General features: G+C 35.3%; 3 protein-coding genes across 3 annotated transcripts; all 3 read right to left on the reverse strand.

Moving 5' to 3' along the window:
* Nucleotides 1-496: 496 nt before the first annotated feature.
* On the reverse strand, nucleotides 497-6,748 carry LOC112091958 (TMV resistance protein N-like). Its single transcript, XM_024166827.1, has 5 exons — nucleotides 6,041-6,748; nucleotides 4,130-5,231; nucleotides 3,261-3,671; nucleotides 1,554-3,155; nucleotides 497-1,404 (listed from the first exon to the last, which is right to left on the reverse strand). The coding sequence occupies exons 1-5, from the start codon at nucleotides 6,526-6,528 to the stop codon at nucleotides 1,111-1,113; spliced, it is 3,897 nt and encodes a 1,298-aa protein (XP_024022595.1). The 5' UTR covers nucleotides 6,529-6,748; the 3' UTR covers nucleotides 497-1,110.
* A 2,441-nt stretch (nucleotides 6,749-9,189) lies between these two features.
* On the reverse strand, nucleotides 9,190-9,672 carry LOC21394277 (toll/interleukin-1 receptor-like protein). Its single transcript, XM_010099937.1, has one exon. The coding sequence runs from the start codon at nucleotides 9,670-9,672 to the stop codon at nucleotides 9,190-9,192; it is 483 nt and encodes a 160-aa protein (XP_010098239.1).
* A 3,309-nt stretch (nucleotides 9,673-12,981) lies between these two features.
* On the reverse strand, nucleotides 12,982-19,121 carry LOC21394279 (TMV resistance protein N). Its single transcript, XM_024166815.1, has 6 exons — nucleotides 18,517-19,121; nucleotides 16,105-17,206; nucleotides 15,234-15,644; nucleotides 14,715-15,128; nucleotides 13,964-14,366; nucleotides 12,982-13,848 (listed from the first exon to the last, which is right to left on the reverse strand). The coding sequence occupies exons 1-6, from the start codon at nucleotides 19,002-19,004 to the stop codon at nucleotides 13,211-13,213; spliced, it is 3,456 nt and encodes a 1,151-aa protein (XP_024022583.1). The 5' UTR covers nucleotides 19,005-19,121; the 3' UTR covers nucleotides 12,982-13,210.
* Between the last annotated feature and the right edge of the window lie 6,337 nt (nucleotides 19,122-25,458).

Raw genomic sequence — 25,458 nt, forward strand, 5'->3', positions numbered from 1 at the left:
ACAAAATACTTTTGCAAACAAATTGCAAATCACATTATCACAACAAAACTTGAAAACGGCTATTAGAATTAAAGACGACATATAAACGACAGTAATTTGTCAGACACAAAGAAAAGGACAAGAAACGTGCAAAATCCAATGAAGCTTGAAAAGGGCTACTGAAAATCAAGACGACATTAAAACGTAATAATACAAGAACACATGAGAACGACAAAAATTCACAAATGAATAAATGAATGCATAGCAAACAAAAAAAGCAAACGACAATCAATACGGCAAGCCGACAAACCACAAGAAATATGACAATAAATGCAGTAATTACGAGAAAAAGAAAAACTGAAAGAACAGTAAACTATCAAAATGACAACAAATTTTGAAAACAAAAGGAAAACGACTAACAAACTTTGTAAACGGCTATCAAATCTTTTAACTTGAGAAAATGTCCTTTTTTCCTTTTTCAAGGGGGAGCAAAGAACTTTATTAACGGTAGTTCTAATCATGAAACTATATCATTAACAATGGAATAATTATAGATCATCAATTTGTCCACATGATATATGGATATTTTACACTATACGCAAGTATAACCAACTGAAGAAAAGAAAGAGCAACAAAAATTGGAGGCAAATATCCTCTGCCAACTGAGTTCAACGTGTTGTGCCAAACGTTGAATTAAACAGATTATAGGATAAAATATGAATAACCGAAAAAATTCAAGAAACACCAAGAATTAACATAGATTCGGCTTTTAGTCTACATCCACCAACGGAAACGGCGAAGAAATTCCACTATAACAAAATGGAGATTACAAAACATTTGCGCTCTTCCACGAGTCTCTTGCACACTTGTTTCCACTTGATCACAAGAGTATTCAGAATTAACGTTATCACCCTCTTCAAATGTTCTGAAAAACTTTGCTAGTTTTTCGGAAATGGATTGTTGGCTTTCATCCAACGACTCTTCATCACCCTCATAATCATCTTCTCCTTCATAAACCAAATAAACACCCCACTTTTTCAGCTCAACACCTTTCATTAATGGCGGGTTTCTCTTTGTTACCAAAATCTGATATCCATTTTTCAACTGGGAAACCAAAGGGTGATCGGGCGGCTACCGACACAAGTGAAGTTGATCTTCGCCCTTATTCGGTACTCCATTCAAGTTAAAAACCGTGGTGAAGATGGGAAGACCTTGTTTGAGGATCTGTGCTTGAATGTCAACTATCCCAGGAAAGTTATGTCTGGAGTCATCTTGAATTTGATCGTTGAGAGATACAACTACACCTATAGTTACGCCTCGGAGAGGACTATTCCTGCGTTCTGTGAATGTGACCACATCTTGACACAGCCAATCTGGGATCTTGCTTCCTGGCATGCTAAGATTCCTTATTTTCCTCAAAGAGGCCTGCAACAAATTTGAAGGAACTTATGGAGTTCATTTTTCTTCTTTCTAAAGTTTCTAAGCAGAGGCTTAATCTAAAGGGTTAATTATTTTTATAGCTCCAAAAAAAAAAATAAACTCATGAGAGAGAGAGAGAGAGAGTGAGAGAGAACCTTAGCAAGTCTTTTCTTAGTTACCAAGGAGCAAGTATTGCAACAATTCATGTACAACCTTTTTAAAGACTTCAAGCATTCAAGGCCAGGAATATCCTCAACTTTCTCACAGTTTGTAAGGTTCAATTCCTCTAAGCTTTCCAAGTTTGAAAGATCAGAAATATTCTCCAATTGAGTACAGTATGCAACATCCACCTTAACCAAACTCGAGGGAAGTGGAGGAAGGGACTTTAGCTCTCTACAATGAGGCAGAAGAAGTTCTTTAAGAATTGACATGCCCCTTAAGCTGGATGGGAGGCTGCAGAAATTGTTGTTGCCAAGTTTTAGAAGCTCTAGAGATGCCAACTTCTCAAAATCATCAGGAATTTTACCAGATATTCCCCTGGTGCGAGCATCCAATTCACTCAGTGAGGATAGATTCGAGAAAGAAGTCGGAAAAAAAGAACATTTTTGTGAACTGTGAACCACAGGTGTTCTAGTTTCATTGCTATCTAGCACTTGAGGATTCTTCGAAATGTTCAATACCATTAAACTTGAGAGCATACCAAAGCTTTCGGGTAATTCTGTCACTGCAGTATCCGCCATCAGCAGGCGGTGCAAGGACTTTAATTTTCCTATTGAAGCTGGAAGCTTATGTAGCTCTCTACAAAAGTTGAGTCTCAGCACTATTAGGTTCTCTAACATACCAAATGATTCTGGAAGCTCCTTGATTTTAGCTTCATGAATTACCAAAGTAGTAAGAGACACTAAGCTGCCAATTGACTCGGGCAACGATCTAAGAGATCCACATTTCCACATCTGAAGCTTCTTCAGTGATTTCAGTTCTCCAATCTGATCAGGCAGATCAGTGATTGATGTCTCATCTATCTGAAGCATCACAAGAGAATCTAATCTTCCCATTGAAGGAGGCAATTCTGCGGGGAATTTGCCTTTCCCCAGCGATAAATCCTTCAAATTCGGTAAGAAACCGATACAAAGAGGGAGTTCTTTTATTGGACTTGCCAAAACAGAAAACTCTGTCAACAACTTGAGATTGCCAATGGAATCAGGAAGTACAGACAATGAGGCACACCACATGACACTTAGCTTCTGAAGGTTTTCCAGAGATCCAATGGAGTCTGGCAATTCTTCTAATCCAGATGCATTAAGAGAGAGTTCTTTCAGAGAACAGAGCTTTCCTATGCAATGGGGTAGTCTCTTTAATTGGCTGCAACGGTTTAAGATAAGCTTCTCGAGTTCGGTCAGGTGGAAGATAGATTCCGGTAGGCTTTCTATTGCAGTCTCATCAACTAGAAGCTCTTTCAAAGATCTCATGCTGCCTAAGTTTTCTGGAAGTCGTTTTAATTTTGAGCAGCCAGAGAGAATAAGATTCTCAAGCCGTTTCAATCCGGACATATCGGAAGGGAAATCAATAAGATTTGAACAAGCTGTTAGGTTCAAGTGAATCAGCGTGTTCATATTCCCTATATATTCATCAATCTTAGTCAGGCTTACACAATGCTTGAGGATAAGCTTTTCCAATTTCTGATTTCCGGATAAATTAGGAAGAGCAGCCAGATAGTAGCAATCACTGAGGTTCAATATCTTTAAATTCTCAGCCACCTAAAAAAATATAGCAAAACCTTAAAAAAAAAAAAAAAAAAAAAAAGAAACTCGAAAAACAAACAATGTCAAGTAATATAATGAATTAGTTGGTGAAATATGTACCTCGTTACTATGCCAACTCCAGAGTCTTTCAACTTTGCTGTGCGAAAGATCTAGTATGGCAAGTTTCTTAGCACCAAAATCAGATGAGAACGATTTTAAACGACCCCCTTTCCACTCCAGCCACTTGAGTTCTGAAGGGAATTGGAATTGTCCTTCAAGGTTGATATAATTTATTTGGAGCAATCTTAGGTTGACCATTGTTCTGAGGGGCTTAGCCCGAATTGTAATCTCCCTCTTCTTCTCTGCTTGATGTTTTTGGTACTCTTTGTATCTTTCTTTTAAGTAAGCAATTGCATAAGTCAAACTGGGGCTTCTTTGAAGATTATTCCATAATATTCTGCTACCATCAGGATCCTTCACCATCCTTTTTCTCTTTAAGTCTAGGACAATTCCTTGTGTACATTTTCTTCTCTATTGTCGACAATTCCAACAAAAAAAAACAACAACAACAACAAAACACACACATTAGAAACTTAGATAAAGCCACTCCAAAAAAAACAAAAAACAAAAAAACTAAAAACTAACAAGCAAGTTAGGACCATTTAATACAGGTAACTAGAGATTCTAAAATCTAGAACTTGAGTATGTAAAATATGGTATATAAACTATGGGTTTATCTTCAGTACTCCGTAAGGACCGATCCTATATTGTGATATATAGTAGTAGGATGTGTAACAATGACTTTGAAAAGATGTAACATGAGTCTACAATAGACAAATACTTTTTTGTTATGCCGTGATAATAAAGTTATTGTTACACGGAATAAATATAATGTCATATCCTCGTACATGTTGCATTCAGGATTGGTCTTTCAAGAAAGACGACTTAAGCCTTTGCCCATAAGCTAAATGCTATAGTATAATTTTTACCTCATCATCCAAGAAGACAGTCATGATATCATCACGGTCCCACAGTCTGCTACGCATGCAAGGATCAAGCGGATTTTCATGCCAAACAATTTGTCTTCCCATGTCTCTAACTTGGTCATGCATCCACAGAGTATTCTCTTCAGTAATCTTAATGAGCGATTTTGCCGTGAGGTCTGTGATTGCTGTCTCGGCCCCAAAACCACACGCCTTCAGAATGTCAACTGCATAATCTCTATCCATTCCCATCGTAACAAACTGACACGAGATGTCAAGGAATATGCATTTCTCTTGCTCATCTAGCGCATCATAGCTGATCTTCAAAACGTCTTGAAGATTTGCCGGTCGAATCTGCTTCAGTTTCTGTAGCGCATCTTTCCATTCCTCTATCCTCCTTTTGTCAAAAAGCATAGAACCAAACACTTCTAGAGCCAACGGTAACCCTCCGGTTAACAACACAATTTGCTCGGACAGCTTGAAGAACATACCTGTTGGTTTCTCTTTTCTTAGTGCATGGTAACTAAAAAGTTTTAGCGCCTCAGATGTATCCAATTCTCTGACCTCATACTTCATATCCACAAGCGGTTGTTGTAAAACTTCTTGATCTCTAGTGGTAATAATAATCCTACTTCCTTCATAAAACCACTTTCTTTTAGCCATTACCGCATTTAGTTGGCTTACATTGTCAACATCATCCAAAACCACTAGAACTCGCCTCTCATTTACTATCCGTTTGATTGAAGCAATTCCATGATTAACATCATCTACATCACTACCATTGGAAAGGTCCTTAATGAGTTTGTTTTGAAGAGATACGAGACCATCCTCTTGAGCCGAAATTTCTCTGACACTCGATACAAAACTGCGGTGCTCAAAGTGTCCAACAACTTTGTTGAAGAGAGCCGTAGCGAGGGTTGTCTTGCCAACCCCGCCCATGCCATGAATTCCCAAAACTCGGATTCCATTGGATTTAACATCCAACATTTTTGTCGCTTCTTCAAGGCGAGATTCAAGTCCAACAGTGTATGAAGCCAAACCCACAGGGGTCTTTCTGATTGCGCTCAATACACTTTTCACCAAATGTTTGATTATTTCTTCTTTTTCCCTGTCAGCAAAATGATTATGGGAATCTGTTAAAAAAAATGATTACGACAAGTATGTCAATTGTAGCTAGATATATAAAAGGCACGTAGCACATACCATGCACATGTAAAGACATGAATAACATTTGAAACTAAAGGTTTCTGTATATATTTAATAGGAATGTTTTGATCCACGTTCTGTTCCGCCTTATCTCAAATATTTTACAAATGGTGTTACAGTTATCTCTTCGTATTAAAAAAGCTCTCTTTAAAAATTGTGTCAAAAACCTCTCCTCCATGAAGGTTTTAACACGATTTGTAAAATTTAAGATAATAAGTACAACAATTTTTAAAACATAGATAGAACGTACATGAGATAGTTTAGTTATTATCCTTTTTTTCAATCGACTCCCGAACCATACCTCCAACATGTATTAAAAAATTAATGAATGAAAATGAGAGTAAGGAAAAAGGTACATTCCAATACAGGGATTAAACAATTTAATAAGAGATGAAGTCAAATTTTTTAAATGGAATAAATAACTCATGTTGCCGCATGATACTTGTTTACAAAAAATATATCTTATTCCCCGAAGCACTTTACGCAGAGCTAGCTAGTGATTGAAATGAAGTCGTAACAAGGTAGTCATAATAGAAGGTGTGGCCCAATCACCTCTTTTTTTCTTTTAAGAACACCATGAAAGTTGGAATGTTTTCTAACTATGAATGTTTTCTGAACATTTTTTTATTTGTTTTAAAGAAAAAATTGATTTATTATTTTCCATGCACAGATCAGCAGAGGAAGCCAAGAATGGTTTACAATTATAATTACCCGTTCTTGAAAACCCAACCAGCAATTCCACCGACTTTTTCCATGGCTCTCCTCCACCTTAACACCTTATCAACTCCAAACCTTCTCTCATGAATTCTGAAATCCTCTTCGAACGGCCCGGTCTGTCGCCGGACATGGGACGGATCGACCTGGTAGAAAACCGGCAGGATCAGCTTCCCGCGGCACTCGCAGATCTTGGCCAGCTCCTCCAGGCACCACCGCGAGTCGCCGTACCTCGGCGAGACCACGACCACGGCGGCGGCGGAGTCGTCGATCGCCTCCAGCAGAGACGGCGCAATCTCGTCGCCGCGATTGAGGCCGTCGTCGTCTAAGAAAGCTCGGACGCCTTCTCTATCGAGCGACTTGTAGAGACTCATGGTGAAGCTCTCGCGTGTGTCTTCGCCTCTGAAGCTCAGGAACACGTCCCACCGCTGCCTGAACGCCACCGCCGGAGCCGGCGGCGACGAAACGACGTCGTCTTCCGCCATTTTTTTCACTGTGCGTGTGTACTGTGCAGCGCTACATTAGTGATTGACTTGTACTGTGTTTTCGGTCGATAGCTAGCTGTACGCAAAAATAAGTGGTTCTCGTTTAATGTTGGTACAATCATAATTTTTTTTTTTTTCCGCCCCATACGGGAAGGTTTCTATTTTGAATTAAATAAGCAAAGAATACTGCCATTGTTACGATTGGACGATGAATATCTTTGCATGTGTCGTATTATTTAAGCAGCGCGGAATGTAATTGTATAATGTTTCTATACGGAAGAAACTATTCTCGTATTAATATCTGAAAGAAAAAAAGGACAGGCGAAAGAGAACACATACTAATCCAACCACTTATACATGTGAAACATTTTTACGGCATACTAATGATATGAGATAGTATTCATTTCAAAATTCAAGTCACAATTTAAATTTTATTGTTACAAAATATTTTATTTCACAAATTTTTAAATTTAATTTTTTTATTACAGTGTCTTTTTTTCGTATATATAACTCAAATTATAATTTGAGTTGTGAAATGAAAAATATTCATGAGAATTTTAAAACGTAGGAAAAAATAAATTTAGTAAGAATGCAGTTTAAGGACAAGTGTTGTTTAGGAAAAATATTACTCAGTTGATCAAAATAGAGAGAAAGGAAGGACCATTTTCCTATCTTACATATACGGAGAGATTAAAATTGAGGTTTTTCTAAGGGTATGAAATTACTCACCCTATCCATTACCTTCCTTTTCCTCTCCTACAAAACAATCGTGAATCTCAAAATATTTCTCACAATCCCCTCACACTTATATGAAGACTCTTGTATAAAAGAATATTCATTTTGACATTCAGCTGTAGAAAAATTTATAAATTGGTTCCGTTTTTTTCGCTGATTTGAGTTTAGAATTTGAGTTTTGTTATAGTAATTTTACTCTCAGAAACAGTCACATCTAACTTTTTTACTACAGTAAAAAATTCTCACACAATATCATATTTCAACTCGAATTAAAAACTCAAATTAGCGAACCAAACGGGTTAACTTGTTCCATATCCTAGTTTAGTTTTTGTTTTACATATATTCCACTTTCAAAATCTGTTTTCCTACTGTTGAGAAACTAGTTGTGTCAGGTTTCTCAAGAGAGTGTACATTTACATTAGATAAACTCCGAGCCTTTTTTTTTTTTTGGTCACGGTGCAAGTTGACCTAATTTGTCCTTTAAGTTGTATATGATATTCTGGGCTTGTTCTTTTAATATTTTTGAGTTAGGTAATTTGAGTGTAAATTTTGAGTTAAATTTGAGTTATAACTTGAGTTGAAGTTGTAACTTGAGTTTGTGTTTGGTTGTGTACATTTGAGTTATGATTTAAGATAAGAATTTTTTTTGAGTTTGTGTTTGAGTAAGTCAAAACTTGAATTTATTTTTAGATAGTATTTTAATAAAAACTCAATGCTGATGAAAAATTTCAATATGGTGTATGGGTCTAGTTTTATTCGTCTTTTCATTGTCAACGCATAGAAAAAAAAATCATCTCAATCAGAATTAAAACGAAAAAGTTATAGCATTTTTAAGAATAGAAAAAATATTGTTCATTAACTTGAGTTTGAGTTTCTAAACTCGAGTTGAAGGAAAAACTTGAACTCGAGTTCAAACTTAAAAGAACATAAACTCGAATAAAGTTGGGGCTGATCGGGGAGCTAGTTTTTGAGTGAAAAACTAAAAAAAAGGCAACTCGAGTTACAACTTTATTAGAGTTCACGTTCTTTTAAGTTTGAACTCAAATTTAGAATTAAAATTTAAATTTAAATTTTTCTTTCAACTTAAATTTAAAAAAAAAAAAAAAAAACTCGAGTTAAATTTTACTTTTTGAAAAAGAAAAAGAAAAAGACACTGTAAGTACTTATTCTTCACCCTTCTTATACTTCTTTACCTGCTGGAAGTTGCATTCAGGCTTCAGCTATTACTGAAAGCTGTTGCTTGAATACACCCATAAACAATTAAAAAAAAGTGAATAATTAAAGAACCCTTCTCTTTTTAATTTCACGACTGAAGTAAGAACTTAATGATAATCATCTTCATAAGTGCCTACAACCAACTTGGCTAGTTTTTCTTAGACTGCTGGTTGTCACTTGGCCATTCTTCAACTCCCTCGTAGTTATTATCACTTTCATAATCAAATGATGACGATCAGTATTAGTCAGTGGCAGAGCCATAACGAAATAATGACATGAAAAATATAGAATAAAAAAGGCCCAATATTTTTCAATAGCTACAAAATAAATACATGAAAAATTTATAGAATATATCACAATAGGAAAGACGAGTTCTCATCTTTTGTAATTGTCTAATCTTATTACTAAAAAGTGTTGTGTATGATTTTCTTTTTAAATATTTCCCGATTATGATAATAAAAGAAAATTTTAATAAATTCAAGTAAGTTATTTTATTAAAAAGAGGGACTTTCTTAAGTACTCTAACATACTGATAAGTTAGGTTTTTTATTATTCAAATTTACATAAAATCACGTAAAAATTAAAAAATACGCAGATTAAATAGTTAAAAAATCTAACTTATCAATACACCAGGTGTATCAAAAAATCTTCCCAAAAGAATACTAATAAGTTACAATCTTTTCTTTTTCCAGGAATGGTTTACAATTATAATTACCCGTTCTTGAAAACCCAACCAGCAATTCCACCGACTTTTTCCATGGCTCTCCTCCACCTTAACACCTTATCAACTCCAAACCTTCTCTCATGAATTCTGAAATCCTCTTCGAACGGCCCGGTCTGTCGCCGGACATGGGACGGATCGACCTGGTAGAAAACCGGCAGGATCAGCTTCCCGCGGCACTCGCAGATCTTGGCCAGCTCCTCCAGGCACCACCGCGAGTCGCCGTACCTCGGCGAGAGCACGACCACGGCGGCGGCGGAGTCCGCCAGCAGAGACGGCGCAATCTCGTCGCCGCGATTGAGGCCGTCGTCGTCTAAGAAAGCTCGGACGCCTTCTCTATCGAGCGACTTGTAGAGACTCATGGTGAAGCTCTCGCGTGTGTCTTCGCCTCTGAAGCTCAGGAACACGTCCCACCGCTGCCTGAACGCCACCGCCGGAGCCGGCGGCGACGAAACGACGTCGTCTTCCGCCATTTTTTTCACTGTGCGTGTGTACTGTGCAGCGCTACATTAGTGATTGACTTGTACTGTGTTTTCGGTCGATAGCTAGCTGTACGCAAAAATAAGTGGTTCTCGTTTAATGTTGGTACAATCATAATTTTTTTTTTTTTCCGCCCCATACGGGAAGGTTTCTATTTTGAATTAAATAAGCAAAGAATACTGCCATTGTTACGATTGGACGATGAATATCTTTGCATGTGTCGTATTATTTAAGCAGCGCGGAATGTAATTGTATAATGTTTCTATACGGAAGAAACTATTCTCGTATTAATATCTGAAAGAAAAAAAGGACAGGCGAAAGAGAACACATACTAATCCAACCACTTATACATGTGAAACATTTTTACGGCATACTAATGATATGAGATAGTATTCATTTCAAAATTCAAGTCACAATTTAAATTTTATTGTTACAAAATATTTTATTTCACAAATTTTTAAATTTAATTTTTTTATTACAGTGTCTTTTTTTCGTATATATAACTCAAATTATAATTTGAGTTGTGAAATGAAAAATATTCATGAGAATTTTAAAACGTAGGAAAAAATAAATTTAGTAAGAATGCAGTTTAAGGACAAGTGTTGTTTAGGAAAAATATTACTCAGTTGATCAAAATAGAGAGAAAGGAAGGACCATTTTCCTATCTTACATATACGGAGAGATTAAAATTGAGGTTTTTCTAAGGGTATGAAATTACTCACCCTATCCATTACCTTCCTTTTCCTCTCCTACAAAACAATCGTGAATCTCAAAATATTTCTCACAATCCCCTCACACTTATATGAAGACTCTTGTATAAAAGAATATTCATTTTGACATTCAGCTGTAGAAAAATTTATAAATTGGTTCCGTTTTTTTCGCTGATTTGAGTTTAGAATTTGAGTTTTGTTATAGTAATTTTACTCTCAGAAACAGTCACATCTAACTTTTTTACTACAGTAAAAAATTCTCACACAATATCATATTTCAACTCGAATTAAAAACTCAAATTAGCGAACCAAACGGGTTAACTTGTTCCATATCCTAGTTTAGTTTTTGTTTTACATATATTCCACTTTCAAAATCTGTTTTCCTACTGTTGAGAAACTAGTTGTGTCAGGTTTCTCAAGAGAGTGTACATTTACATTAGATAAACTCCGAGCCTTTTTTTTTTTTTTGGTCACGGTGCAAGTTGACCTAATTTGTCCTTTAAGTTGTATATGATATTCTGGGCTTGTTCTTTTAATATTTTTGAGTTAGGTAATTTGAGTGTAAATTTTGAGTTAAATTTGAGTTATAACTTGAGTTGAAGTTGTAACTTGAGTTTGTGTTTGGTTGTGTACATTTGAGTTATGATTTAAGATAAGAATTTTTTTTGAGTTTGTGTTTGAGTAAGTCAAAACTTGAATTTATTTTTAGATAGTATTTTAATAAAAACTCAATGCTGATGAAAAATTTCAATATGGTGTATGGGTCTAGTTTTATTCGTCTTTTCATTGTCAACGCATAGAAAAAAAAATCATCTCAATCAGAATTAAAACGAAAAAGTTATAGCATTTTTAAGAATAGAAAAAATATTGTTCATTAACTTGAGTTTGAGTTTCTAAACTCGAGTTGAAGGAAAAACTTGAACTCGAGTTCAAACTTAAAAGAACATAAACTCGAATAAAGTTGGGGCTGATCGGGGAGCTAGTTTTTGAGTGAAAAACTAAAAAAAAGGCAACTCGAGTTACAACTTTATTAGAGTTCACGTTCTTTTAAGTTTGAACTCAAATTTAGAATTAAAATTTAAATTTAAATTTTTCTTTCAACTTAAATTTAAAAAAAAAAAAAAAAAACTCGAGTTAAATTTTACTTTTTGAAAAAGAAAAAGAAAAAGACACTGTAAGTACTTATTCTTCACCCTTCTTATACTTCTTTACCTGCTGGAAGTTGCATTCAGGCTTCAGCTATTACTGAAAGCTGTTGCTTGAATACACCCATAAACAATTAAAAAAAAGTGAATAATTAAAGAACCCTTCTCTTTTTAATTTCACGACTGAAGTAAGAACTTAATGATAATCATCTTCATAAGTGCCTACAACCAACTTGGCTAGTTTTTCTTAGACTGCTGGTTGTCACTTGGCCATTCTTCAACTCCCTCGTAGTTATTATCACTTTCATAATCAAATGATGACGATCAGTATTAGTCAGTGGCAGAGCCATAACGAAATAATGACATGAAAAATATAGAATAAAAAAGGCCCAATATTTTTCAATAGCTACAAAATAAATACATGAAAAATTTATAGAATATATCACAATAGGAAAGACGAGTTCTCATCTTTTGTAATTGTCTAATCTTATTACTAAAAAGTGTTGTGTATGATTTTCTTTTTAAATATTTCCCGATTATGATAATAAAAGAAAATTTTAATAAATTCAAGTAAGTTATTTTATTAAAAAGAGGGACTTTCTTAAGTACTCTAACATACTGATAAGTTAGGTTTTTTATTATTCAAATTTACATAAAATCACGTAAAAATTAAAAAATACGCAGATTAAATAGTTAAAAAATCTAACTTATCAATACACCAGGTGTATCAAAAAATCTTCCCAAAAGAATACTAATAAGTTACAATCTTTTCTTTTTTTTTTTTTGGCTAAAATAGAATTTTTATTTAACCAAACGACAACCTATCCAACGGCGCACAGATGCAAACTATAAAAGCCAACGACACAGAAACAATTGAAAACAAGCGACAAAATCAGGCTAAACCACTAAAGGTAAAACGCAGGCTTGGGTGACCAAAAAGTTAGAAAATAACTTATAAAAGAAATAAAAAAAAAATACAACTAAAGTTGGCACAACATTAGAGAATTAAGTAATAAAACTTACAATCGTTTCACAACTCACATATCTTATGATTAAAAAAATCACTTAACAATCATTTTGATTTGTTTTTTCCTTTCCTACAACTTTCCCATTCATAAGGGTAGGATGGATAAAAAGTCAAAAATTAAAGAGTAAAATGAAATAATGGGGGCATGCAAAGAAATATATTATTTGAGTGGGTGCAATATATATCTTAGTGGGACTTTAAGTATAAAATCACCAAATTTTGAGAGAGAATATATTTTTCAAAAAAATTTGAGTGGGGGCCTCCGCCACTGATTACAGTTAAAGAATGTCTTCAGCCATTTTTTGACATTATTCTCTATTTTTTTAGTCTTGAAACCTGATGAGGATAATTGAAGACTGTTTATTCATTTATTTAATTATTTCTATTTATCACTTAGAATGCTACAAATATGAGGTTGGTTACACTTGGAGAGCTATTTTTATTTTGGAATTTATGCTTTTTATTTCTCTCTGTAATTCTCCCGTTAATAGTATTCCCCGGAAACCATACTGGACATCGAAAAAGTAAAAAACAATAAAATATCACTTGTGCGGCTGCCTTCTAAAACTCATAGCAAGTCGTGGTCGGCAATCCATCGTGTGAGAAACCAATGGGCTATGGGCCCAAACAACAGAACAAGCTAACGGGCTCAATTCAAGCCACAAGCCCAACACAACATTTGTGCTCTTCCGCGAGTCTCTTGCACACTTGTTTCCACTTGATCACAAGAGTATTCAGAATTAACGTTAACATCCTCTTCAAATGTGCTGAAAAACTTTGCTAGTTTTTCGGAAATGGATTGTTGGCCTTCATCCAACGACTCCTCGTCACCCTCGTAATCATCTTCTCCTTCATAAACCAAATAAACACCCCACTTTTTCAGCTCAACACCTTTCATGAATGGCGGGGTTCTCTTTGTTACCAAAATTTGATATCCATTTTTCAACTGGGAAACCAAAGGGTGATCGGGCGGATACCGACACAAGTGAAGTTGATCTTCGCCCTTATTCGGTACTCCATTCAAGTTAAAAACCGTGGTGAAGATGGGAAGGCCTTGTTTGAGGATCTGTGCTTGAATGTCAACTATCCCAGGAAGGTTACGTCTGGAGTCATCTTGGATTTGATCGTTGAGAGATACAACTACACCTATAGTTACGCCTCGGAGAGGACTATTCCTGCGTTCTGTGAATGTGACCACATCTTGACACAGCCAATCTGGGATCTTGCTTCCTGGCATGCTAAGATTCCTTATTTTCCTCAAAGAGGCCTGCAACAAATTTGAAGGAACTTATGGAGTTCATTTTTCTTCTTTCTAAAGTTTCTAAAAAAAAAAAAGAAACTCGAAAAACAAACAATGTCAAGTAATATAATGAATTAGTTGGTGAAATATGTACCTCGTTACTATGCCAACTCCAGAGTCTTTCAACTTTGCTGTGCGAAAGATCTAGTATGGCAAGTTTCTTAGCACCAAAATCAGATGAGAACGATTTTAAACGACACCCTTTCCACTCCAGCCACTTGAGTTCTGAAGGGAATTGGAATTGTCCTTCAAGGTTGATATAATTTATTTGGAGCAATCTTAGGTTGACCATTGTTCTGAGGGGCTTAGCCCGAATTGTAATCTCCCTCTTCTTCTCTGCTTGATGTTTTTGGTACTCTTTGTATCTTTCTTTTAAGTAAGCAATTGCATAAGTCAAACTGGGGCTTCTTTGAAGATTATTCCATAATATTCTGCTACCATCAGGATCCTTCACCATCCTTTTTCTCTTTAAGTCTAGGACAATTCCTTGTGTACATTTTCTTCTCTATTGTCGACAATTCCAACAAAAAAAAACAACAACAACAACAAAACACACACATTAGAAACTTAGATAAAGCCACTCCAAAAAAAACAAAAAACAAAAAAACTAAAAACTAACAAGCAAGTTAGGACCATTTAATACAGGTAACTAGAGATTCTAAAATCTAGAACTTGAGTATGTAAAATATGGTATATAAACTATGGGTTTATCTTCAGTACTCCGTAAGGACCGATCCTATATTGTGATATATAGTAGTAGGATGTGTAACAATGACTTTGAAAAGATGTAACATGAGTCTACAATAGACAAATACTTTTTTGTTATGCCGTGATAATAAAGTTATTGTTACACGGAATAAATCTTTAATTGGCTGCAACGGTTTAAGATAAGCTTCTCGAGTTCGGTCAGGTGGAAGATAGATTCCGGTAGGCTTTCTATTGCAGTCTCATCAACTAGAAGCTCTTTCAAAGATCTCATGCTGCCTAAGTTTTCTGGAAGCCGTTTTAATTTTGAGCAGCCAGAGAGGATAAGATTCTCAAGCCGTTTCAATCCGGACACATCGGTAGGGAATTCAATAAGATTTGAACAAGCTGTTAGGTTCAAGTGAATCAGCGCGTTCATATTCCCTATATATTCATCAATCTTAGTCAGGCTTACACAATGCTTGAGGATAAGCTTTTCCAATTTCTGATTTCCGGATAAATTAGGAAGAGCAGCCAGATAGTAGCAATCACTGAGGTTCAATATCTTTAAATTCTCAGCCACCTAAAAAAATATAGCAAAACCTTAAAAAAAAAAAAAAAAAAAAAAAGAAACTCGAAAAACAAACAATGTCAAGTAATATAATGAATTAGTTGGTGAAATATGTACCTCGTTACTATGCCAACTCCAGAGTCTTTCAACTTTGCTGTGCGAAAGATCTAGTATGGCAAGTTTCTTAGCACCAAAATCAGATGAGAACGATTTTAAACGACACCCTTTCCACTCCAGCCACTTGAGTTCTGAAGGGAATTGGAATTGTCCTTCAAGGTTGATATAATTTATTTGGAGCAATCTTAGGTTGACCATTGTTCTGAGGGGCTTAGCCCGAATTGTAATCTCCCTCTTCTTCTCTGCTTGATGTTTTTGGTACTCTTTGTATCTTTCTTTTAAGTAAGCAATTGCATAAGTCAAACTGGGGCTTCTTTGAAGATTATTCCATAATATTCTGCTACCATCAGGATCCTTCACCATCCTTTTTCTCTTTAAGTCTAGGACAATTCCTTGTGTACATTTTCTTCTCTATTGTCGACAATTCCAACAAAAAAAAAAACAACAACAACAACAAAGCACACACATTAGAAACTTAGATAAAGCCACTCCAAAAAAAACAAAAAACAAAAAAACTAAAAACTAACAAGCAAGTTAGGACCATTTAATACAGGTAACTAGAGATTCTAAAATCTAGAACTTGAGTATGTAAAATATAGTATATAAACTATGGGTTTATCTTCAGTACTCCGTAAGGACCGATCCTATATTGTGATATATAGTAGTAGGATGTGTAACAATGACTTTGAAAAGATGTAACATGAGTCTACAATAGACAAATACTTTTTTGTTATGCCTTGATAATAAAGTTATTGTTACACGGAATAAATATAATGTCATATCCTCGTACATGTTGCATTCAGGATTGGTCTTTCAAGAAAGACAACTTAAGCCTTTGCCTATAAGCTATATGCTATAGTATAATTTTTACCTCATCATCCAAGAAGACAGTCATGATATCATCACGGTCCCACAGTCTGCTACGCATGCAAGGATCAAGCGGATTTTCATGCCAAACAATTTGTCTTCCCATGTCTCTAACTTGGTCATGCATCCACAGAGTATTCTCTTCAGTAATCTTAATGAGCGATTTTGCCGTGAGGTCTGTGATTGCTGTCTCGGCCCCAAAACCACACGCCTTCAGAATGTCAACTGCATAATCTCTATCCATTCCCATCGTAACAAACTGACACGAGATGTCAAGGAATATGCACTTCTCTTGCTCATCTAGCGCATCATAGCTGATCTTCAAAACGTCTTGAAGATTTGCCGGTCGAATCTGCTTCAGTTTCTGTAGCGCATCTTTCCATTCCTCTATCCTCCTTTTGTCAAAAAGCATAGAACCAAACACTTCTAGAGCCAACGGTAACCCTCCGGTTAACAACACAATTTGCTCGGACAGCTTGAAGAACATACCTGTTGGTTTCTCTTTTCTTAGTGCATGGTAACTAAAAAGTTTTAGCGCCTCAGATGTATCCAATTCTCTGACCTCATACTTCATATCCACAAGCGGTTGTTGTAAAACTTCTTGATCTCTAGTGGTAATAATAATCCTACTTCCTTCATAAAACCACTTTCTTTTAGCCATTACCGCATTTAGTTGGCTTACATTGTCAACATCATCCAAAACCACTAGAACTCGCCTCTCATTTACTATCCGTTTGATTGAAGCAATTCCATGATTAACATCATCTACATCACTACCGTTGGAAAGGTCCTTAATGAGTTTGTTTTGAAGAGATACAAGACCATCCTCTTGAGCCGAAATTTCTCTGACACTCGATACAAAACTGCGGTGCTCAAAGTGTCCAACAACTTTGTTGAAGAGAGCCGTAGCGAGGGTTGTCTTGCCAACCCCGCCCATGCCATGAATTCCCAAAACTCGGATTCCATTGGATTTAACATCCAACATTTTTGTCGCTTCTTCAAGGCGAGATTCAAGTCCAACAGTGTATGAAGCCAAACCCACAGGGGTCTTTCTGATTGCGCTCAATACACTTTTCACCAAATGTTTGATTATTTCTTCTTTTTCCCTGTCAGCAAAATGATTATGGGAATCTGTTAAAAAAAATGATTACGACAAGTATGTCAATTGTAGCTAGATATATAAAAGGCACGTAGCACATACCATGCACATGTAAAGACATGAATAACATTTGAAACTAAAGGTTTCTGTATATATTTAATAGGAATGTTTTGATCCACGTTCTGTTCCGCCTTATCTCAAATATTTTACAAATGGTGTTACAGTTATCTCTTCGTATTAAAAAAGCTCTCTTTAAAAATTGTGTCAAAAACCTCTCCTCCATGAAGGTTTTAACACGATTTGTAAAATTTAAGATAATAAGTACAACAATTTTTAAAACATAGATAGAACGTACATGAGATAGTTTAGTTATTATCCTTTTTTTCAATCGACTCCCGAACCATACCTCCAACATGTATTAAAAAATTAATGAATGAAAATGAGAGTAAGGAAAAAGGTACATTCCAATACAGGGATTAAACAATTTAATAAGAGATGAAGTCAAATTTTTTAAATGGAATAAATAACTCATGTTGCCGCATGATACTTGTTTACAAAAAATATATCTTATTCCCCGAAGCACTTTACGCAGAGCTAGCTAGTGATTGAAATGAAGTCGTAACAAGGTAGTCATAATAGAAGGTGTGGCCCAATCACCTCTTTTTTTCTTTTAAGAACACCATGAAAGTTGGAATGTTTTCTAACTATGAATGTTTTCTGAACATTTTTTTATTTGTTTTAAAGAAAAAATTGATTTATTATTTTCCATGCACAGATCAGCAGAGGAAGCCAGGAATGGTTTACAATTATAATTACCCGTTCTTGAAAACCCAACCAGCAATTCCACCGACTTTTTCCATGGCTCTCCTCCTGTTACAGTTATCTCTTACGTACAACGTTAAATCGTATCAAATATTTTAGAAGGTGTGGCCGAATCACCTTCTTTTCGGAGAGAGCTAATCATCCCATAACTATTGGCATCTCTTGTGTCATAAAAAACAAGATTAACAAGTAGATTTGTGATTATAGTTAAAAAAGGGATGCATGTACTGACTACCATTTCTCAACAATTTACCCAAAAAAAAAAAATTCCAAAAAGATTACCATTTATTTGACATGGTTCCAAAACAATTATTCAAATTCAAGAATGAAACTGACTTTTTTTTTTCTTTTAACACCACCATGAAAGTTGGAATGTTTTCTAACTATGAATGTTTTCTGAACATTTTTTTATTTGTTTTAAAGAAAAAATTGATTTATTATTTTCCATGCACAGATCAGCAGAGGAAGCCAAGAATGGTTTACAATTATAATTACCCGTTCTTGAAAACCCAACCAGCAATTCCACCGACTTTTTCCATGGCTCTCCTCCACCTTAACACCTTATCAACTCCAAACCTTCTCTCATGAATTCTGAAATCCTCTTCGAACGGCCCGGTCTGTCGCCGGACATGGGACGGATCGACCTGGTAGAAAACCGGCAGGATCAGCTTCCCGCGGCACTCGCAGATCTTGGCCAGCTCCTCCAGGCACCACCGCGAGTCGCCGTACCTCGGCGAGAGCACGACCACGGCGGCGGCGGAGTCGTCGATCGCCTCCAGCAGAGACGGTGCGATCTCGTCGCCGCGATTGAGGCCGTCGTCGTCTAGGAAAGCTCGGACGCCTTCTCTATTGAGCGACTCGTAGAGACTCATGGTGAATCTCTCGCGTGTGTCTTCGCCTCTGAAGCTCAGGAACACGTCCCACCGCTGCCTGAACGCCACCGCCGGAGCCGGCGGCGACGAAACGACGTCGTCTTCCGCCATTTTTTCACTGTGCGTGTGTACTGTGCAGTGTTACAGTAGTGATTGACTTGTACTGTGTTTTCGATCGATAGCTAGCTGTGCGCAAAAACAAGTTTTTCTTTTTCGAGCGATAGCTAGCTGTACTGTATTTAATGTTGTTGCAATCCTACGTTTTTCTTTTTCTTTTTGCTTTTTTCATTCCGCCCCTATACGGAAAGGTAAAAATTCTATTTTGAATTATATAAGCAAAGAATAATGCCATTGTTACACGATTGGACGATGAATATCTTTGCATGTGTCGTATTATTTAAGTAGCGTGTAATGTAATTGTATATAGTTTCTGTAAGTAAGAAACTATTCTCGTATTAATATCTGAAAGAAAAAAAGGACACGCGAAAGAGAACACATACTAGTCCAGCCACTTACAGATGTGAAACATTTTTACAGTATACTAATGATATGTGATAGCTTTGTTGATTTCACAACTTAAGTCACAACTCAAATTTTATTGATATACAGTATTTTTTCTTACAAAACTTTAAATTTAATTTTTTTATTACAGTATCTTTCTCTCACATATACAATTCAAGTTATAATTTGAGTTGTGAAATGAACAATACCCATATGAATTTCAAAATGTAGGAAAAACAAAATTTAGTAAGCACGCAATTTAAGGACAAGTGTTGCTTAAGAAAAATATTACTCAGTTGATCAAAATAGAGAGAAAGGAAGGACCGTTTTCCTACCTTACATATATAGAGCGATTAAAATTGAGGTTTTTCAAAGGGAATGAAATTACTCACCCAATCCATTATCTTCCTTTCCCTCTCCTAGAAAACAATCGTGGATCTCAAAGCATTTCTCGCAATCCCTTCACACTTATATCTTTCCGTCTAATTTTTCTCCAACAAAACAAGTAGAGTGGAAAAAGGAGAGAAGAAACTGGAAATGAAAGAAGTTGTAAATCCATTGCCCATCATTTTTTAATCCTTCAACATTATAAAGAAAAGAGAAGAAAATATTTGATAAAATAAATAGTATGTTCAATAACAATTTTGAATAATAGGATGATCTACTTTTTTGTGCGAGTGTATAAAGGTAACATAAGTTGGACCTTTTTCTTTCCACTTTTCTTTATGATCATTATGAAAGAAAAGTTCACCTATTTTCTTTTTATTTTGATTAGCTTGATATTTTATCTATTTTTCATCTCTCTTAGGAAATATAACATTAAGTGAGAATTCTTTTGTTTTGATACATTGTACCTTTTCTAAGAGCATTCAAAGAAGGCTCATCATTCAAATCTTTTAAATATATGATATCGGAATCAATTAATTATTTCTACACCTTAAATCTTTTTTCATAAGCTTTTTAAATAGAAGAAGTATTGCCAATTATGTTTTTCTCTATCTGATGTGAGATTCAATTAGCTATTAGAGTATTTCCTAGCATTCCCAAATTAAGGTGTCAACGCCATTGGGAAAGAAAATCAGTCTCCATTATAGTAATAAATTTTCTTTCGTGTCAAATTTAATGCCAAATATAACATATTTTATATTTTTGCATTTGGTCGCTATAAAGTTGATGTGTTGAGCTTTTATTTAATATTATTACAACACATTCTCATAGTAAATAGCATATTTATAAAGTTAAATTAAGTGAATAACATATTTTAGAACTATTTGAAATAATAGCAGTTTACAAGGTAAATGAATCATTTACCGCCTAAATGATTCATCTACGGCTAGTAAAAACTTTTTTTTACATAAGGATTTATTTACAACCGGTAAAAAGATTTTTTAATGTAAATAAAAGTTTTTTAAGATTTTTTTACCACATAAGTTATTTTTTATCAGTCATGAATGAATCATTTACATGGTAAATGATTCATTTACTACTTAACTGCTATTTATTTCAAATAATTTAAAAATCTGCTATTTGCTTAATTTAGTTTTAAAACCTGCTATTTACTACAATTTTCCTCTAAAATTTAAAGTTTACTTTTACGAGTCTTTAAATTTAATAATTGTGACATTAAATAGATACAAATTACAACATTTGAAATAGCTTATGCATTAGTATGCTAAATAGAATAACATATCAAACTTGTCATTTCACACTTTTTTGTGTTAAATATGACATTGACATTGACATTTCCATTAGATGAGCACTTCTATTGCAGTATTAAATGAGTGTGTCAATGCTAAAATAAGAGTAGAAAAACTAATGTTAAACACAAATGCTATTTTTTGCGCTAAATTTGATTTATACTATCATATTGAGGGGCATTACATGCGTACGTGCATCACGGGATGTATACTTCCTTATTCCATTGGCATTCTCAAGTTATTGGCAAATTTTTCCATTCTGTCTAGTCCAATCACAGAGCTGCCTGTGTCTGTTGAGTTCATTACCAAATCTGGGGGCTATCAATGGGAAGAAGCCAATTACTAACTTGACTTCCTAATCTCATCCAAGAAATTCTGTTCTTGTTGTGCTTCATATAGAAGAGACAAAGATCACAGGTCTTCCTGGCCAAATTGGAGCCTTGAAATTGTTTGGAGAGTTTCAGATGAGTACCTGTAAATCTCTTTGCTCGCTATCTGAATCAATTGGGTACCTGTTGAGAAAAATTACTATGATCATATATGAATTTGCAGGGAAGTTGGAAAACCTCACAATTGCTTCTTCAACTCACAAATTGCTGAGAGCTCTGTGAGCTTGCAGATTCCATAAAGTCCTTGCACAACTTGCTAATAGAAGACACTGGAGTTACAAAGTTATCTAGAAGCTTCTGTCTCAGCAAAAAAAAAAAAAAAAAAAAAAGGATCTAGAAGCTTGGGATGCTCTCAAGCTCAATAGTTTGGAAAATGACAAAGTAGGATCACGTGGAACTGCATGTAAATAGGGGACATGATATTGATGTGCTTCCAACATCCTTCTCAGGCCTATCCATGCAAAATTTCGGCCAAAATTCTTGATGACTTTGACAAGTTGCCTTCATTAAAGATTTTGACGGAAAAAATGCCCGTAATGTTTCCCTTTTAAAATATGTTCGTTTCATTGATGTACCCAAGGTAAATTATTCATTCGCTCAAGTAAAGCAGCAATCTATTTTTAACAACATTTGATTCGCACTAATATCACGGGGTCTTTGAGGAATATTTGCAATATAAGTATTGCATGGAAACAATATTCCAAAATGGTTTTCTTAACAGGTGCTTACATTCTGCGAACGCAGAAACCATGCCCTCAAACCATCATATATAAAACGACAGCAGATACCGCAACCTGACAGTGTTAAAAATTAATTTTAAGAATTTTTAATTAATGTAATGGTTGAATCTTAGTTATGTTGTCCAGGTTGTTTCTCATTTTGTATTTAATGTTGCTCTAAAATTTTCTATGTGGTTGTATTCTTTCTTAAGGTTGTAAGATGTTGTCCTCTAAAATGCCCAAATAATACAACACACCTTTTTGTCTTCCTTGCTCTCTTCTCTAACTTTTCCTCCAATTTCCTTTTACTGAAAAAATCTATCAGTGGTATCAGAGCACAAATCCTATTTTCCTGGGATATATCTCTCTGTCTTGCTACCAAATGGTGACAAACCCAAATATACTGTTCTAATATTCTCCAAGTCAAGTCCCCATTTTTGACGGAGAGAACTATGACTATAGGTGCAGCCAGATAGAGACATTATTCATTTCACAAGATCTCTGAGATGTGATTGAAGAAAGTTATGAAGAACCACCAAAAGAGATACTAGTGCCTTACAGTACATACAACAAGGGGTAAGCAAAATTATATTTCCCAGAATTTTTGGTGTTAAAAAGGCAAAAGAAGCTTGGGAAATTTTACAAAAAGGTTTTCAAGGCTCAGGCAAAGTCATTGCCATTAAACTTTAAACTTTGTGGATAGATTTTGATAATCTGATCATGAAAGACACTGAGAATGTACGAGATTTCTTCTCAAGGAAATCTGAGATAGTCAATTTGATCAGAAGCTGTGGTGATGTGATACAAGAGGAGAAGATTGTGCATAGAATTCTGAGAAGGTTAACCTAAAAATTTGAGCTTGTTGTTTCAGTGATTCAGGAGTCAAAAGATTTGTCTACATACACCATGTACGAGTTAATGGGTTCTCTTGAAGCCCATGAGAAAAGAATGGCCAGATTTATTGAATCATTGTTGGAGCAAGCCTTCCAATCACAGTTGAATGATGCAGACAATGAAGAAAGAAAGAGAAGACCCAATAAGGAATTTCAAAACAAAAGGCAAAGCAAGAGGCAATTGGAAGAAAAATCAGCATGGGTAGTCCACTTCAAAAGGCGGCAACAAAAATTTTGCTCAATGTCATATATGTAAGAAGAGCAGCCACGCCACGAAAGCAAAGATTCCTAGTTTAGACAATGCAATTGCAATGATTCAAACCACCTGGTCATAAATTGCCCAAAGAGATAGAAGAATGAAGCCAACTTTGTGGAGAGTGATGAATCTTCTGAACAACTATTTTACTCTTACATGAATACTCAAGAAGAACAAGACACTTGGTATCTTGACAGCCGGTGTAGTCGCCATATGACAAGGATAAAGTCCAGCTTTGTCTACTTGGGTGAGTCATTCAAATCCAAAGTGAAGCTTGGAGATGGGAAGTACGTGGAAGTGGAAGGCAAAGGAGACATCACTGTGGAAACAAAGGGAGGTACTTCTAAACTAATTAAAAATGGGTTGTATGTTTCTTCTTAATCTCAAAACTTGTTAAGTGTGGGTCAGTTAATAGAAAAGTATATATGCTCAAATTTGACAGAGATAGATGCACAATAATTGACAAGAAAAGGAATCAGATAATAACTAGAATACTTATGGCCTCCAATAGAGTATTTCCATTCTCTATGACACATAAAGAAAATCTTGTCTTGAAATCTGAAGATGTAGATGAATCCATATTGTGGCACATGAGATATAGGCATTTAAATTCTGAAAGCCTAAAGTTATTGAGAAGACATGATATAGTGATTGAGCTACCATCTATTGACATAAAGGGGAGAATTTGTGAAGGTTGTGTTTATGGTAAAATGCACAGATTGCCTTTTCTAAAAACTTCTTGGAAGTTTTAGCACCGCTTGAATTAATACATGCTGATATATGTGGCCCTACCAGGACACCTTCTTTGAACAATAGAAGATATTTTCTTCTCTTTATCGATGATTATTCGCGGATGATGTGGGTTTATTTTCTTGAACAGCAGTCAAGCTTTCTCTATGTTTCTTCAATTTATGGCTCATGTAGAAAGAGAAAGTAGGCATGTCATTAAGAGCTTGAGAACTAATCGTGAAGGATAATTTATTTCAAAGTCCTTTTGGAATTACTGCAAAGAAAAAAGGCATAAAGAGGCAGCTAACAGTTCGACAAAGTTCGCAACAAAACGTCATTACGGAGCGAAAAAATCAAAGAATTGTGGAAGTTGCTAAAAGCATTTACAGCCATATATCTTCTAAACAGATCACTAATAAAGGCTATCTAAAACATGACTCCCTATGAAGCATGGTTCCGTCAAAAACTAAAGGTTGATCATCTTAAGATCTTTGGTTATGTTGCGTACTATCTCGTTCTTCCTCAAAATAGAGAAAATTTTGACGAGAAAGGAGAGAAATGCATCTTTATCGGATATAACGATCACTCAAAAGGCTATCGGCCATACAATCCTAATGCTCAAGAGTTGGTAGTCTCTAGAGATGTAATTTTTTATGAAGAAAAGGCTTGGGAATGGAATAATGAAGGGCGGAATTCTCATACAACACCATTTGTGACTAGTGAAGTGTCATATATGTAAGAAGAGCAGCCACGAAAGTAAAGATTCCTAGTTCAGACAATGCAACTGCAATGATTCAAACCACCTGGTCATAAATTGCCCAAAGAGACAAAAGAATGAAGCCAACTTTGTGGAGAGTGATGAATCTTCTGAACAACTATTTACTCCTGCATGAATACTCAAGAAGAACAAGACACTTGGTATCTTGACAGCGGGTGGAGTCACCATATGATGAGGATAAAGTCCAGCTTTGTCTACTTGGGTGAGTCATTCAAATCCAAAGTGAAGCTTGGAGATGGGAAGTACGTGGAAGTGGAAGGCAAAGGAGACATCATTGTGGAAACAAAGGGAGACTAATTAAAAATGTGTTGTATGTTCCTTCTTAATCTCAAAACTTGTTAAGTGTGGGTTAGTTAATAGAAAAGTATATATGCTCAAATTTGACAGAGATAGATGCACAATAATTGACAAGAAAAGGAATCAGATAATAACTAGAATACTTATGACCTCCAATAGAGTATTTCCATTCTCTATGACACATAAAGAAAATCTTGTCTTGAAATCTGAAGATGTAGATGAATCCATGCTGTGGCACATGAGATGTGGGCATTTAAATTCTAAAAGTCTAAAGTTATTGAGAAGACATGATATAGTGATTAAGCT

Source organism: Morus notabilis, unplaced genomic scaffold (assembly GCF_000414095.1).
Source record: "Morus notabilis unplaced genomic scaffold, ASM41409v2 Scaffold1276, whole genome shotgun sequence".
Lineage (NCBI taxonomy): Eukaryota > Viridiplantae > Streptophyta > Magnoliopsida > Rosales > Moraceae > Morus > Morus notabilis.